Source organism: Sciurus vulgaris (genome assembly GCF_902686455.1).
Source record: "Sciurus vulgaris genome assembly, chromosome: 11".
NCBI classification, from domain to species: Eukaryota; Metazoa; Chordata; class Mammalia; order Rodentia; family Sciuridae; genus Sciurus; species Sciurus vulgaris.
In genome coordinates, this window is record NC_136472.1 from 71,185,208 (window position 1) to 71,201,985 (window position 16,778).

Here is a 16,778-nt window from a genome sequence, read left to right on the forward strand (position 1 = left end):
TTATGAATGAGGTTTTTTTTTTTGCTTTATAATCTATTATGTATTTTACACATCTTAACATGAACTAGCATATTTCAAGGGCTCAAAAGCCACACGTGGCAAATGATTACCCTATTGGACAGCGCAGCTCTAGGGGAAGCTGTGGTGTGGTGCCTGGAGATAAATGGGGGCGAGGGAGACCTTGGGAGGGAGACAGTGTGAAAAGGGGAGACAGCCCCATGGGGAGGGAACAGCATGTACAAAGGCCAGATCAACAGAAATGTGACCACCAAACATGAGAGGAGGCTGACCCATCAGCTCCCTCTTGGCCAGGGAGTGCAGGGTCAGGGGAAGCAGTGGGTACTGTGAGGGAGCCCTTGCAGCTGTCCAGGCAAGAGATGATGGAGTGCGACAGCTGGAGCCACAGGATTCCTAGGGCACACCTGCTAGGGCTCCTTAATGTGGGGCAAGAGATTAGGGCCAGCTGGGTGGGGCAAGAGCCATCCTGGGGGCACCTATGACAGCCCTGGCAGGTGTCCTAAGGCATCTGGACACGGAAGTCTGGAGCTTTCAAGAGACAGACCTGGTTGGCAACAATATCACTTAGATGGACCTTTATGCCAGTATTGGGTTGGGAGGGAACATGTCACAGGGAACAGGCCCAGAGCAGATCCTGGGCTGCTCCAGGACCTGGCAGAGAAAGCACTGGCAGGGAGAAAATCAGGAGAGGAGGTGTCCTGGCAGCTAGGAAGCGGGTGAGGGGGTGACAAGGAGAATGGGCTACGATGCCAGGTGCTGCTGCTGGGCTAGGAGGACTAAACCCATGAGAAGACATGGATTTAGAAGGAGTCCTCTCGGGAGCAGTGAGAGAATAAGGCCACGTCCAAGTGAATTGAGGGAGACAGCTCCATGCAGAAGCCTGGCTGGGTCAGGCCATGGCCACTGGGGCCTTAGGTTATGGGAGAGATTGTTTCTAGTGAAGTCAGGACTTCACTGATGTTTGCAATTTTGTTTAAAGATGGAAAGAGGTGGCCGGAGGCAGTAGCATATGCCTGTAACCCCAGCTACTCAAAAAGTTGAGGCAGGAGAATCAAAAGTTCAAGTCCGGCTTGTGTAACTTGGTGAGACCATCTCTCAAAACAAAGAGGGTTAGGGATGTACCTCAGCGGTAGAGCACTGCCCTCATATGCAAGGGGCTCAGAGTCAATTCCCCACACCCCAGAATAAAACAAAGCAAAACATTGCAGAGGGTGACACATGTAAACACTATGGGCCTACCCAGAGAGAGGCTGAAGGGCTAGAAAGTGACCCTGGATGGAATCAGGGAGGCGTGCAGAGTACCGGCCTATGTGAGTTGGGCCTCTTGTAAAGCAGGCATAAATGACCAGGCTGGTGCTGCAGGAATCCTGACTTCGCAGAGAGCAAAGCCTTCTAGGCTGAAGCCAAGGTGGGCAGACATGCTGAGATTCCACTTCCCCTTGCTTCTCCCCAGGTACCAGGGCACAGGCTTCTCTCTTTGGGGTTTCTCAGTTGAGTAGGAAAGGAATGGGGTGCTCCTGAGGAAGCAGGAGACAAGGCTTCGCCTATACTACAAGAGGAAGGAGAGAGGGATGCTGGACATCAGTAGGAAATTTTTGGAGCAATAAAGGATGTCAAATCAAAATCTAGGACAGGATAGATGACTAGTCCATGTAACCAGTGAACCAAAGGAAATGTTCCTGGGGGCTGCAGGGTGGCCCTTGGCATCTCTATTTGCCTGTTGTTCAAATTCTCCAACTTGACTGTCCCCTCAGCCAGCCAACCACCCCTCTTCACCGTAGGGCTTGGACAGTATGCAGCTCACTTGGGGGCGGGGTATGTAAGGATGAGACAATGGACCCCCACCCACTCTCCTGCTTTGGCCTCTTCCCCCAGGGGAAGGCTGGACTGTGGTCTTCGGATGTCCTTTTCCTACCTGCAGAACCAGCCTGGGGACAGGCATGTACACATGCCAGCCACGGTGGAGACTGAGGCTGTCCGGACTTCCCAGGTTGTTAGGGACACCCATATCATAGGGGAGTACTGTGCTCCCCTGCCCACCCAGCCTCCTGCTCACTGAGAGGAATGGTCTGTCTCTTGGGGTGTTCAGGGTAGTTCTTAAGAGTGGGGTGAAGAGCTAAGGGGCAGGCAGGGGTGTGCTTAATGCTCCTGGCCTCCATCCCCCACTTCCCTGAAGCTTTCCTATCTCCTCACTTCAAGTCCCTGCAACCGTCTTAACTCTTTTTTTTTTTGGTTCTGGGGACTGAACCCAGGGACACAACCACGGAGCCACATCCCCAGCTCTCTTTATTATTTTGAGGCAGGGTCTCATCAAATTGCTTAGGGCCTTGTTAAGTTGCTGAGGCTGGCCTCAAACTTGGATTCCTCCTGACTCAGCCTCCCAAGTTGCTGGGATATAGGTGCATACCACCTGTGCACCACCATGCAGGCCCTCTCAGCTCTTGAGCTCTCCACTGAGGGAAGAGTGCTGAGCTTGACCTCCACTCACCTCCTCAGGATGGTGGGGTTGGGGACCAGGTTGCAACTTCCCTCCCTGACCCTGGCCTCAGCCCTGACACTAGGACCTGACGCTGAGTGCCCAAGAAATCCCATCCTGCCCTGGACAAACTGAGTGCTGTGACACAGTGGCAATCCTGGTGGCCAGAGGTGCCTTTCCCACCCACTGGGTTTCAAGCTGAGTCAGGGACAGAAAGGGATGCTGCGGAGGGCCATGGAGGTACAGGAAGTAGTTTGGTGGAAAGCACTGGAGAGAACAAGTCTTGTTGCCTCCCCCTCTCCCTGAAACTGAACCCAGGGCTTCACATACTATTGAACAATACACAACTTATAATAAATATGTCGACAAAGGCTTGATTTTAGTCTTTCCAAGTGATCACGCTAATGGGCCTGTTTTTCCCTCCATTTACCTGGTGTGGCTGCAGTCATGTGATGACTGAATTGCCTGGGTCAGGCCCTAGTAAGGCCCAATGGCCCAGGGAGAGAAGCCTGGGCCTGTACTAGGGCGGTATCATCACCCAGAGAGGGGACAAGAGATTCAGATGTTTAGCAGGTAAAACTGATAACACTTAATGACTGCTTAAGTGGCCTCTGTCAACTGTCCTGTAACTATAAACCACCAAAGCCTTCTTGGTTTCCCATGTGGTTAAATCCACCCTTTAAGCACCTGTCTGGGATGGGCAGGGGAATGTGAGCCTTGATGTCTGGGTTCTGGAGCCAGACCAAGCAGGAGTTCCAACTCTGCCCCTCACCAGCTCTGTAACCGGCCACAGCACTTACCCTCCGGGGGCCTCCCCCGTTAAGACGGGCAGGACTTACCTCCTAGCCAGCTGTGAAGACTGTGTTAAGCGGTCAACAAGCAGAAAACGAGAGGCAAGCACCAGCCACAAAGGAGGCACTCCATAACTTTTTTTGGCTGGGGTGGGCACTGGGTATCTAACCCAGGCCCCCTGCATGCTAGGCACACTGCACTACAGAGCTATGCCCCAGCCCCAGCAGATGTCAGCAATGAATGGCCTCACTGAGTTCCAGTCACACAACTTATTCCAGGTGCTAAAGTTGCCATTTCACAGCTCTGCAATGTGGAGAGGCATGCACTGGTGAAACAAGTTTAGAATCACCTGGGGAGAAGCCCAGGGAATTTACTGGCTGGGATTTTCTGTGCCTCCCTCCCCCAAGAACCACTCAGTCTGGTCACCTAGGACTTTTTTTTTTTTTTTTTTTTTTGGAAACATTTTTTAATAGTTATTGAATGTTCTACAGTTTACAGTAAATATCATAGTTACAAACTCTTGGCTTCAATCTTTCAGAGCGATCACTATCTGATCTTCAAAACAAAACAAAACAAAACCCAAAGGAATCCAAAACAACAAAACAAAACCAGATTTACACTTCATACACGCACAAGCGAGGCCGTGGGGCTTTCCAATCTTTACACTCCACGTTGTGTTTTGAAAACACCTATAAATTCTTTGATCAAACTACTTGGAAGACACTGGTCAAAAGTTTATTATTATTATTATTATCATCATTTTAAATGTTTTTATTTCTTTTTAAAATGTGAGTTCCAATAAAATTTAAAAATTAGATTCCAACCTGTAGATTAAAATGAATTAAAAAATACAAAAATCATATACAACGCTCTCTTCACAGGGATGTTACATGCCATGAGAACAGGCTTCTCTGTCATGTGATACGAAAGGGATGCAGACACTTGAAGTCACCAAGGGGACCTACCCGTCCGGGGCCTTTTAAGATCATCACAGACAACTCCAAGGTGCTAAGCATAGCCTTAACCTCCCCTTGGTTATAGAGGAGCTTGAGCCACAACACAGATTCGGGCAATCTGGCTGACCCGAGGAGATCTCTGGGCCAGTCCCAGTCCCACTCTTTCCTTGATTCTTAGGCATGACAAGGAGGCTGGAGCCGGGAGCATGCTGGTCTGGTTGGGGTTAGGCCCAAAACTGATTTCACCTATTTGATTTCCAGTGGCTGATATTTATCTTCCAAGTGGTTACATCTGTTCTCTTCAGGAAGAAAAATTCCCCCTCTACCAGGGGCTGGAATGGGTAAAGGGACTCTGCCACAGCAAGGGCACCTAAGGATTTTGATGCAGCTACAGTGAAGGGGGGCTGTTGTGTCCCTCCCTGGCCCTGTGGCAGCCAGTTTCATCCCCTGTGCTCCTTGGCTTGCTGCTGGGCTGGACTCAACAGCATTGGAGATAGAAAATACCCATAGGAGAAGCTGAAGAGGTGGAACCCAAGTGTGGCTCAGGCAAGGTTGGCCATGGAATGTTGAAGCTAGCCTGCCAGAAATTTTGAAGGCTGGGTCCTGGAACCATGTAATGCTGAATTTCTGAAGAGTTTTCTAGGAGTGTGGACATGGATGGGTAAAAGACAAATCCTGACACTAGCTGGGCATGTCCACAAGTGCTTAGAGGCCTAGGTGTGGAATCTGCCCAGTTGCGGGGCTGGGTTTCTTCCACAGACCCCTGCTTTGGGGAGTGGGTGGGGCTTGCACACCAGCACCAAGCCTGCTTTTCCCTACCCATCTCTGGAATCCCAGGATGGCAAGAAGCCAGGGGCTGCACAACCAGTGGTGATATGGTGATATGGGGTGGAAAAGCAGAGCTTTCACGAACTTCCACTCCACTACATTTGAGGAGTCAATCCATGGTGATGAAGACCACAGGGCTCACAGTGAAGCCTATGCTCTCTGGCCACAGAGCAGACCCAATGAATTTGATATGCTGGTCTTGCTCAGTCAGCAAAGGTGTGTCCAGTCTATACAATAAGGATGCCAGAACTTGGTGACCAAGGAGCTGTCCTATTACATGAGATTCATTTTTGAAGGCAATTCAGAACAAACTAAGCCCTCCAAAGAAGCACCTTCAGATCTCTGGAAGGAAGATACCTCAAATTCGGAACATTTTGGGCGGTGAGGGGAAAGGACGAGAATGCTCACAGCCTGCTTACTTGATGTTTGCTCCTGGTTCTCACCCATGAAAGACCAAGCCTGGGACTCCAGCTGAGATAGGTGTTTGGCTCTTCAGGGCCATGGCTGGCCCCCTGGAAGTGCCAACTTGCTTGATCTGGACATTGGTAGGCTTTCAGGGGTCAGAAAGCCAGGGTGCCGTAGGTTTCTCAGAGACATGGGTCTTTCGATAGAAAAAGATGCCTGGAGCTATCGTTGAACATGTCTTCAGTACTGGGTACTGTGACAGCAAAGTGCTTTAAGTTAGCCTTTTGATCCAAATTCTCATCCTCTCTGTGCTGCCAGCTCGATATACCCCTGGGTCCCCAGGGCCTATCCCACAGGTTTTGGCCCAAAGCAGAAGTTCATAAAAATCTGCTACTCTGAGAGCACTGAGCTTCCCAGGCCTCCATAAAGTTTCCCTCTGCTTGGGGGCAGACAGGTAGCCCTTCCTTTCTAGCCTCACTGAGAGACCCAGCAGGTGGCAGCAGAAGGAGCAGGGGATTTCAAGAGTTTGAATCTTGGCTTTCACTCAGGAGCTGTGTGTAGTGTGTTCAGCTGTGTGTAGTGTGTCATTTGGCAAGTCTCTTAACCCTCTGAACATTAGTTTTTTTATGTATAAAACCAAAGTTTTGGGAATCAACATCAAAGCACTTTACATACCTTAAAAACTTTGGACAGGTGTGTGTGCCCCTGTTGAATATTCAGGGTAGGGGATGTATTTCAGGGTCATTGCCAGAAGAATAAGAAGGAACAGCAACCGTCTATCTCACAGAAAGAAGTTTTTTGTTTTTTTAAAAGCATGACAAAAAATGAAGTTTTAGGCTTTCAATATTTTGGGGAACCCAGCTCCCTGACTCAAGCGTCCTGGGCCCCAGGCTGATTGAGTGGCAGTCGGGGAAGCCACAAGTGTTGTCCGGTGATTGGAACCACTTTTATCCTTGGCGCTGGCCACCAAAGTGCTTAGCTGAGGAGAGGCAGTAGCATGGGATGGAGAAGGCTGTGCATGCTGTGGCTGAGTCACATGGGTATGTCCCTTCTATTCTCTGGTCTGCTGCCTTCCTGCAATGGGAGGACCCTTCCAGCTTTGACCTTCTGCCCAGCCTGATCACTGTATCATCCAGAATTTTTGGTTGATACCTACAGTATCTCCTGCCAGATGCCTATGACCTTTGCCAGAGCTGTGCTCATCCTCTCAGAGGCACACTGCCCTGCTCTCCTGGGCTCGGTCCCTCTGTAGTGACTCCCTAAGCTTGGTCAGGCTTATGGATTTCTGTCAAAACAAGAGGGTGAGGCCAGCTCAACTGTGGCTCCACTGCTTATCATGACAAAGGGGTTCTGGGCCTGGGCCCCTCCAGACCATAGCTTTTCAATGCCTTGTTTTTACCTCGTGGCTTCCCTGTGGTCCTGAATTACACACCAGAGGCTAAGAAGGTGCTGAGCATAGATACTTCAGTACATGGGCCTGTGTATGGGTCAGAGAGAGAGCACACAGCCTAGGATCCAAGAGGTTCTGCTGTTATTAGCAAGTCACTACTTTTCTGAGCCTCAGTTTCCTTATGGATCAAATGGTAGGCATAATCACCATTTCTCAGGGTTAAACCACATGATGTATATTAAACTGCTCTGTGCAACGTGAGGTATAGATGTTAGTTTTTACTTATGGGTGTAGAAAGAACAAAAGTTACAAGGTCATTCCTAGGTCCCTTCCTTTTTTCCCTACTCTCTGTGGTCCCACCCAGCTTACCCAGAGGCGACAGGGTCAACAGTGAAGTCTGTCAGGATCCCAGCATTCAGCTCATTTTGGGCTTATTCCCTCTCTTCTATAACCTGTATTCTCATTTGTCAAATGGGTAGAGTAACTGACCCTGTCTTTCTCTGGACCAGTAAATTAAAAGGCTGTGAAGTGCTTTGAAATCTATGAAGCACCTGACAAATGCAATCGTTTCCTATTATTATCATTATTAATATTTTGGCATTTTTCAAACACATATGACATAATCTAGAAGAGTCTTCACCCACCTTTATGAAACCAAAGAAGGTGGGAGGAAGTATTTGCAAAAAATGGATTAACACTGGAAAACTTCATGTTGTTTAAAAATAAAACCTCATCAAGCACCCCAGAACAGACCTCTCAGAATAGCTGGATTTTCTTTTTGGTCTTGAAGTTCCCTGGAGGGCCAGGAAAGTGGCCCCCAAACTCCTGGCTCTGGGCCAAGGATGCTGATGGGCTCTGATCTCCTGGGAACAGCTAGACAGTTTCTGAGGTCCTTATGACCCAAGGGTTTCCTGATTTTTTTCCTCCTAAAGGGGAGAAATGGAAGATAGGGGGAAGGGTATGTCCAAGTTTACATGAATTTAAAATGAAAGTTATTTTAAAAATCCCAAATGTTGTCAATGATCCCACTTTGTACAGTAAAATGTTCCTGCGCCACCCCATGGGGGGGTTGCTGGCCCAGCTATGTGCTGGATACAGGAGGATGGTGCTGGGCAAGTCAGGCTCCTGGCTGAGACTAGCAGGGGCCGCTTTGTCCTAGGGGTCCCTCTTCTCCCAGATGAGCCCATGTCTGTTGGGCCTTATCCTCGTCCTCCTCTCCTGATGGCTCCCACTCTCTTCCTCTCTTCTCAGGACGAGGGGCTACTGTCCTAAAAGCATGGCCTCTCCTTTTCAGCCAGCCCACCTGCTCCTTTTCCTAGGGTGGAGTCAGGCACAGGATGAAAGTTCCAGATGTCTTCACAGAATTTCCAAATGCTATTTCTTCATTTGCAATTTCTGTTCCTGCCATCTGCCCCCAGGTAGCCTCAGATCAGTCTTCAACCCCCACCTCTGGAGTCCGTGAGGGTAAGGAGCAGAAATGAGAGCCCAGAGATCATTCCAGAGCTCACCAGGTGTGGGCGCTGCTGACTTAATTTTTACAAAACCAAGCCTATCCATCCCTAGGTAAATTTTTGTAGGCAACATACCACTAGGTAGGAAGGCTGCATTTAATGCTAATTTACTGCGAGGTCTAGGGAAGTCCTTTCTTCTTCTCTGGGCCTCAGTTTCCTCATCTGTCAAACAGGGAAATGGATGAGATGATTGCTAAGGTCCCTTAAGTTCCATGAGTCTATGAAATGTTTATTGCTATTGCTTTTCCTTCACTATCCTGACCTTCAGAGCCGCCAGCACCCACCTGGAATGTGGTTCCTTCACTTTGGCCCTGAATGGCACAAGGTACCCAGGAGGCTGGCCAAGGTGAGCCCTGGCACTGGGAAAGGCAGAAGGGAAAGGGAGAGAAATGCCACAGGTTCCCACTCTAATCAGGAAGAAGCTCCTCATCAGAGTGGGTCTAGGAGGGCTCAGAGGCCGAGGTCAGGATTATGCAGGGAACCTGGCCTTCCACGTCCTCAGGACGCTGGGATCCCACCACCCTGCAGCTGCTTGGCGGGTCTAAGGTCAAAATCACCTTTTGAGGAAGTGCCAGGTCAGTTATCATCACTGTGCAAATCAGAAGGTCCGGGCCCAGAACATATGGCCAGAGACCTTTCAAACCAAAGCCATTAGGCAAGCACCTCTTTCCCCTTCTTTCCTCTCCTTCCCCAAGTCCCCCCTCCCCCCACCCTTCCCCCAATTCTCCCAAAGACTCTGGTTTCCCCAGGTTCTCATGAAGCTGCTAATAACACTCCTACATAAACAGGTGTTTTTGTTCTTGGTCTGCTGCAATGGTTCTCAGAAGACATTTCATTTGTGTCAGGAGTAGAAATGTCCTAAACTAATTTTGCTTACAAACAAAAAACAAAAAAAAAAAAAACAGAAAAAGAACGATTACCCAGAGATGTGGCCTGCTCAATAGCTCTGAGTTCTGACCCTGCGCTTGAGGGCCACATCTGTTTATATTCTTCAAATGAAGTTGAGCCTTCAACTGAACCACTGCAATAAACCCCACTCTGCTTGCCACTAGTCTGGGATCCTGGGGACAAGATGCTTGGGGAGAAAAGAAGTGCTGAGGGGATGTGGCCTGATCAGGTAGAAGGGGGTAGAGCTGGAAGGGCAGCAGCTAAGAGACGGGCAATGGGGGAAAGGCAGGAGATTAGAAAAAGCAGCTTTTACAAAAACCAAAAATAAAAACCAAAATCATTAAAGATGCATAAAGTGACCCTTGCACTTCTGTTGTCTCTTCTTGAAAATAGAGGTGGTGCTGCTACGGAGCTGCTCCAGCACCGGTGTAAGACTTGAGTAGTTGCATACAATGTGTGACTCCAGATCTGGAGGAGGAAGGGAAACCATCAGTGACAGTGATATTCCACAGGCCACTTCAGGAAGCCTCTGAACCCTCTTCTGTCAACTTGGGAGCCCTAAACAGAGCCCTCCATGTCCTCCCAGTGGAGCTGCTTTCTCCCTGCCCGCAGAAGTTGTGTTCTAGCATCAGCTGTCTCCAGAGGAGGTGGAGGGCAAGGTAGATGCTGCTGTAGGGCAAATTCCAAGTGACATCCTTAGAATCCTACAGTTCACAGGCACTGCCTCAGAAGCCGCTGAGGGCAACAGAGGGCTGGTGGTCAGGGCCTACCCCAAGTTTCTACTTGCCACAAACCAGAGCTAAAATCAGTAAGATTTCATTTGAAGAATGGGGCCCACAGAAGTCTGAAGGCTATACAATAAAAAGCACAGAATTTAGTACTTGGAGACTAGAGTTCAAGTCTCAGCTCAATTTTTACTGGCTGAATAGTGTTGAGCTATATCTTTTATCTGCAAAACAGACCTAATGATTCTTAATTCACAGAGCTACTGTGAGTATTATGAGATAACACATGAAATGATAGCTATTAAGAAGAGTAAAAACTGCCAGGTGTAGTGGCACATGCCTATGATCCCAGTGACGGGAGGCTGAAGTAGGAGGATTGCAAATTCAAGCCCAGACTGGGCAACTTAGCAAGACCCTGTCTCAAAAACAAAAAAGGGCTGGGGATGTAGCTCAGGGGAAGAGCAACTCTGGGTTCAATACCTGGAGCCATACATACAAAAAAGAGCGAAATTACAGATCTTGGAACGGGAAAGCAACACCTAGGCTCCAGATTCAAGTGGGAGCTTTGAGGCAGTTTCTACACGGACCCCTCCCCCACCTCTCTCACCTTGGCCCCACTCACTTGGATGGGCTGAAGGTTTTACCAGTGTGGGGGCACGTAGCTGTACGCAGGGGTTCCTTGGGCCCTGTATGTTGGCATGGAGACAGGGTGAGCCCCAATCGCGGTATGCTGGGGTGTAGTCAGCAGAGTACCTGAGCACACAAAGAGAAGAGGAAACCTGACGAGTCTGTACCAGGGTCCGGGTGGAGAGGAGGAAACCATGAACCTTCTCTACCATGTCAGGCTTTACCTCCTTAGGGGTATCTTTTCGGAAGCTGAAGGAGAGAATTAACCACTATTCTTGGGAAGCCTCCTTTTGCTTTTCTTTGTGGGATTCTCTTGTTGCACACACCAAGCTGTAGTTGTTGGTGTCTGTGCTTGTATCTCTCACATTAACCTGGATGTTCCTTAAGGAAGGGCACTGGTCTGACCTATTGATTCCTGGTCCCCAGGACCTAAACAACAGGGCAGGCCCTGAGCAGGTATCAGGCTAATGTAAAGGACAGAATGTAAAGCTGGCTAATGTAAAGGACAGAATAGAATCCAAATGTCCACTCTACTCCTGGCCCTCTCTTTTCTCAGATGGTAACCTAGCTGGTTCTTTAAGGTCTGGGTTTCTACAAGCTAGTCAAAGACGCTGGTTTTCTCTCACCCTTAATGGGAAAGCCCAGTTTCTCTCTAGGTGTCAACTTACCCAGAGACCTTCCTGAAGCTGCACTCCCCATCCCTACTCTCAAGGTTCACTAAAGGCAGTGCTCTGGTAAGCTCTGCAAGGGTCTTCAGGAACTCCTGCTTCCCTCCTCCTTCACCGCAGGTCCTTATACTTCTGCCTGCTAAATAACATTGCCCTGTGCCCTCTTTTCTGGGCCCCCTGCTGATACCAGAGTCCTCATGTTATGGTCTCTCTCCTTATCTGCAGTGACAGCCTCCTCATTGGCCTATTTGCTTGTAGCCTTTACCTCTGGTCCTGCCTCCAGCCTGTAGCTAGAGAGAAGGTTTAAACCCAACCCTCTCCTCCTACTTGAAGCCCTTTGCCAGCTTCCTCACCTTAAGATCCTCAAGACTTTCCACCACCTTATCCTTGCCACTGTGCCAACCACTCTTCCCATCCATGCCCCTATTTCCTAGGTGCCTTCGACTGCCTCTAGTCCATCAACTTGCCACCTTTGGATTCTTTCTGCCTGTACTGCCCTTCCCTCTGTCACCTCTCTGCTTGGTCTCCATTCACCCTTTAAGGCCTTGCTCAATATCCCCTCCTTGGTGAAAACTTTCTCATCTCTGTGACAGAGTTAGAAGGTCCTTCCTCTGTGTCCCTGGAACATCTCAGCATAGGATTTCTTATGCTATGTGGCAATCAGTAGTACATGATTGTTCTCTGCTCCATCAGGAGTTCCTAGAGGAGGAGGGATGCTAAGGTAGATACTGCTCTCACCTGCTGACATTGCCATGGTGGTGCCTGCCACCATGCCCATGGCCACGCCATTGGTCCTGGGGGCAGCAACAGGCGCTGGGTAGATGGCAGAGGGAATGCTGTTGGGTTGGACGACCGTGGTATGGTGGATGACATGGGGCTGAGCAGCATACACCGGCTGGGTATAGTAGGCTCCCTGGGGGAAAGAGACTGAGGTCACATGGGCTCTTGGAAGAAGTGGCAGGGGATGGAGAGAAGTAGTTGGGGGTGGGGCTCTCTGTTCCTCCCAGACCCTACGGAATGGGAAGGGGAGAAGGGCTGATCCAGGGACACAGGCCTAGGCTCCAACTGGAGCCCTGCTTTGTCTTACTACACAACTGTGGTTAGCTCAATACTGGCTCGGCTACTGGTCTCCCTGACACCTGTCTTTCCTTGCTCCCAGGGCTGCCATGATGACCTAATGGGGTAAGCTCTACTTCTTTAACCCTCTTTTCTGGGCCCCCTTCATTCTAGCAATTTAAAATGTCTGCATTTTACTGAACTATACTTCTACAAGCTGCCTAAAATTTAAAGGTAGGGACTACAATTGATCAGTTTCTAAGCATGTGCATGGGGCTGGTGAATCCCAGAGCACTATGCATATGTGCTGAGGGATCACCAGACTGGTGTGAGTACTGGCAGTTTACACACTGAGAAAGTGCCATCAGTCAACAGCATTTTCCATGATGTCTCTTACTATCTATCTCCCTTTGACCAAAAAGTAAGGATGGAGACAGAGGTCCGAGGTGGCTTCCCAGTGTCTGGATCGCCTGGCTCTTCCTGCTACTACCGTTCATATGTCTGTTGAGCACTGGGAGCAGACAAAAGCCCGTGAGATCATCTTAACCCAAAAATTTTAGTATCTTTCCACTAAATAATAACAAGGGCTTCAATGTAACCTCAGACGTCTGAAAGCACAGTCTAATACAGTTTTCCATTAATGAGAAAAATTAATCTCAAGCCTCTTCCTTTTTTAAAAAAGTTCTACATTCTACACGGCTAGTTTTTAAACTAAAAAAAGTATTCTCTTTGCCAATTACACCTTGTGTTGAATTGTCACTCCAGAAGAACGTGCCATGGGCACCCTCCCAGAGTGCACACATTCTTCAGCTGGAGTCCAAATGAGGGCACTGAGGCACAGACAGAATAACTGCCCAAGGTCACAGGGCACTGGTGTCAGAGCCTGGGCACTTTTCTCCTTCTTGGTTCACAGACTTTATCATGGAAGAGTGGATGTGGGGTTAGGGAAGACTAAGACATATGTGATCTCACCCTGACTCAACCAATAGCTCACAGTGTGACCTTGGACAAGACACTCCCCTCTCTGGGTCTGTTTCCCCATTTGTTTAACAAAGGAATTCAGCTAGATGATCACTAAAGGACCCATGAACCCTCCACTCTTCTTCACCCTACCCAACCCACCCCATTTGGTCTGGAGGGTCCTCTATTTGCAGAAGAGGTAGGCCCATGTATACCTACCTGTGCATACAGATTCTGCTGGGGGTAGGCACTTCTGATTGGATACATGGCCGTCTGATAGGGGTTGGGTGATGGGGAGTAGGGGGGTGGAGCAGTATTACTCTGGGTCGGTGGGACCTTGTATGGAGTCCCTGCAGTATATCCTGTACCAAGGAAATAAGAGAGACCACCAGTTAGTTGGCATAACAGCAGTGCTAGAAGGCAGCAGGTACCAGTCACAATTCCCCAGACAAAGATGGGCTGAATCCAGGCTGGAAACACAAATGAGAACAAACAAGAGAACAGGGCTCAACCCAGAGAGCCCTGGCCCTATAGGTAGCTCCCTCAGTCCTGGTGCACAGGGCTATACATGTTTCTGGAGATATTTTATTTCTCTAGGTTTCAAGGACTCTCATCTACAAAGTAAGAGGCTGGAACCAGATAGTCTCTTATAGGACCCTTTCAGCTATGATGGCCTGGGTTTCTACATTGTCTGAAAAAGGTGGGTGCACACAGGTGGAAGCCCCTCAACCCACCCATTCCTATCTTCTTGCTTGTCTGTCTTCTTATTTATCCCAGTATCCCAGAGTATCTATCTTTCTCCGTCTTGCTTTTTTCCTTATTCTTGTTCTAGTTCCTTTTCTTCTTATATGGACCTCCCTTGACCATGCTGTCCTCCCCCCCACCAAGTTTGAAGGTAAAAACTCACACAAAACATCTCTCAGATGCTCATCTTTTGTTGAAAATATTGCTGTACAGGGCTGGCTTTTTCCTCCCCTCCTGTGGCTTGTGGGAGGGTCACCTTTAGCCCATGAGCCTGAAGTCAGGACCCAGACCCCAGGCCATGTCTGCACCTCAGTAGGCTGGACAAAAGCTGGGGGATTGTGAATTCAGATCTCAAAAAGCTCACAATTGCCCATGAGACACAACTGGGCTTCCTTAAGACCTCCAAAAAAAGGTCAAATCTTATGTTTACAGGAAGGACTTCAGACACAAGTCACTCAGGAATGAGAAGGTTTCCTTATAGAATCACCAAATGGAATCATCCTAATGAACTAGGTAGTTATCAACTGACCCCCCAATCCTCTCAGTTACATGAGGGGACCCTGAGGCTCAGATAGGGCAAGTCTTTTTAGAAACTTCTCCTAAAGACTCTAAACTCTAGCCAAGCATGATGGCCTGTAATCCCAGCTACTCAGGACACTGCCAACAGGAGGATCACAAGTTCAAGACCAGCCTGGGCAACTTAGCAAGACCCTGTCTCAATATAAAAAGGGTTGGGATATAGCTTAGTGGTAGAATGCCCCTGGGTTCAATCTGCAGTATTAAAAAAAAAAAATTAAGATTCTAAATTTTTCCTTCTGAGTTGGAAGGGTCAGTGTCAGGGGACCTTGGCTATGAAGTCCTAGTGATGAAATACTAAGGTGGCTTCTTCCCTGTAGTCCTATCCTACATGGGTCTGGCTGATGTCATTGGACCACTCTGGGCTTCATTTCTTCTGCCTATAAGATGTTTGTTAAGGACCCTTTAAGCCTCAAGGGACTGTTTCTGAAAGAAGGAACTAGGGGTCAAAGTAGCAAGGGGCTTTATTGGTAGAGAAGCCATCTAGACTTTGGTCTGGCTTTCTGCCTAATTTGAGTGACAACTGCCAAATCTCTGGGCCTGGATTTCTTATTTTGTAAAACAGTAGATTAAAAATGAAGATCTCTTTCTAAACTAAAATTCCATGCTCTAAGATCACAGGGTTTCTCTATCCTAACTCTTTAAGTAAAAGCAAGCTTCCACATGGGCACAAATCCTCAATTACACCATAACTTTAGCTTGGTATTTTCTGCCCTGATGACTCAAGAGGATATGAGAGCTGCTGCTCAGCTGGCACAAAAGATGTCCTATCATCTCCCCTGGAATTGTCATTTATTTTCCCACCTGCATATCTATAGTTCATTCCATGAAAAAAATGTTTTGTCGTCAAATTTGCTTGGGAAATAAGTAGCAATGAAGATGGGGTGAAAAAGATACATTAAAGAAAAGGAAGAACTGATAAGAAGTAGAAATTAACTGGAAGTTGAAGGAGAATTATAGAGCAGATTCCCTAGGATTTCTAAACTGTGGAGTTAAACATGGGATGTGACCACAGGAAAAGAAGCAGATACCATGTGGGAAGATAGAGTCTAAGTTTGTAGAGATCTAGGAGCCATCTGATGGCACCTTTTCACTTTGGAGACAGTTTACTTCTCTAAGAAACAAAGGGGATTCTCAAAATAGACTGATTCTAGGGAATCTTCTTTTCTTTTATGGTCCCAGAGACTGAACCCAGGACTTTGCATATGCTAGGCAAGTTCTCCACCACTGAGCAATATCAACAGCCCCACAAGGAATCTTACTAGTTGACTGGAGAAGAAAAAAGAAGGAATGAGTTTTGAGGTCCCACAATTTGTGAAGTAGCAATGTAAAAGAGAAAAATAGGTGGGGGTTTTTGTTTTATTTTAATTTTATGGCCCTGACAAGTCTTTAAAATAATTTGATGAGCTGTGAATCTCTGAAGATGGAGAGATATGTAAGGGACTATATTTCCCTAAAACTATTACAGAATTATTATTTTTTTGGTGGTACTGGAAATTGAACCCAGAGGCACTCTGCCAGTGAGCTACATCTCCAGTTCTTTTTATATTTTATTTCAAACAGGGTCTTGCTAAGTCGCTGAGACCGGCTTCAAATTTGTGATCCTCCTGCCTCAGCCTCCTGAGTAGCTGAAATTATAGATGTGTGCCACCACACCTGGTAGTACCACAGAATATTTTATTCATACTAATAACATTTAAGATAGGTAAACTCTGTGGTCTTCTGTAATTGCAACTTGTTTGGTAAATAAATCTTTAATTTAACTACAAATCCACTATGACTACTTTCTTGTTACAATGGTAGGTACTGAAATCATAGGGTTAAAAAGCCTAAAGCATCTATTATCTAAGATCTGGTCCTTTACAGGAAAGTTTCCTGATCCTTGATTTAAAGGAATAAAACAAGATATAGAGAAGCTGGAGATGTAGCTCAGTGGTAAGGCACTTGCCTAGCATGTGTGAGGCCTTGGGTTTAGTTCCCAGAGTAGTGCAAACAAGACAAGAAAACAAAACAAAGGCTGGGGATGTAGCTCAGTGGTAGAGTGCTTGCCTAGCAAGTACAAGGCCCTGGGTTCAATTTCCAGTTAAAAACAAAGAAGAGAAAAGAAAAGAAAGAAAAAGAAAAGAAAGACTTATTTGAAAAACAAAAACAAGCCAGG

At 47.7% G+C, this 16,778-nt stretch overlaps 1 protein-coding gene across 8 annotated transcripts in view; it reads right to left on the reverse strand.

Annotated features, from left to right (window-relative positions):
- Positions 1-473: 473 nt before the first annotated feature.
- Positions 474-16,778, reverse strand: part of FAM168A (family with sequence similarity 168 member A) — a 225,764-nt gene continuing 209,459 nt past the window's right edge. For 7 of the 8 annotated variants that reach the window (XM_079103817.1, XM_079103823.1, XM_079103816.1 and 4 more), the window contains 4 exons: positions 13,520-13,662; positions 12,023-12,197; positions 10,612-10,742; positions 7,576-9,732 (listed from right to left, as the gene is read on the reverse strand). In XM_079103817.1, coding sequence (XP_078959943.1) covers positions 10,630-10,742; positions 12,023-12,197; positions 13,520-13,662 — 431 coding nt within the window. In that variant the 3' untranslated portion in view covers positions 7,576-9,732; positions 10,612-10,629. Of the gene's footprint in view, positions 1,568-7,575; positions 9,733-10,611; positions 10,743-12,022; positions 12,198-13,519; positions 13,663-16,778 lie in introns of those variants that run through there. The other variant, XM_079103818.1, reaches the window with a different exon arrangement.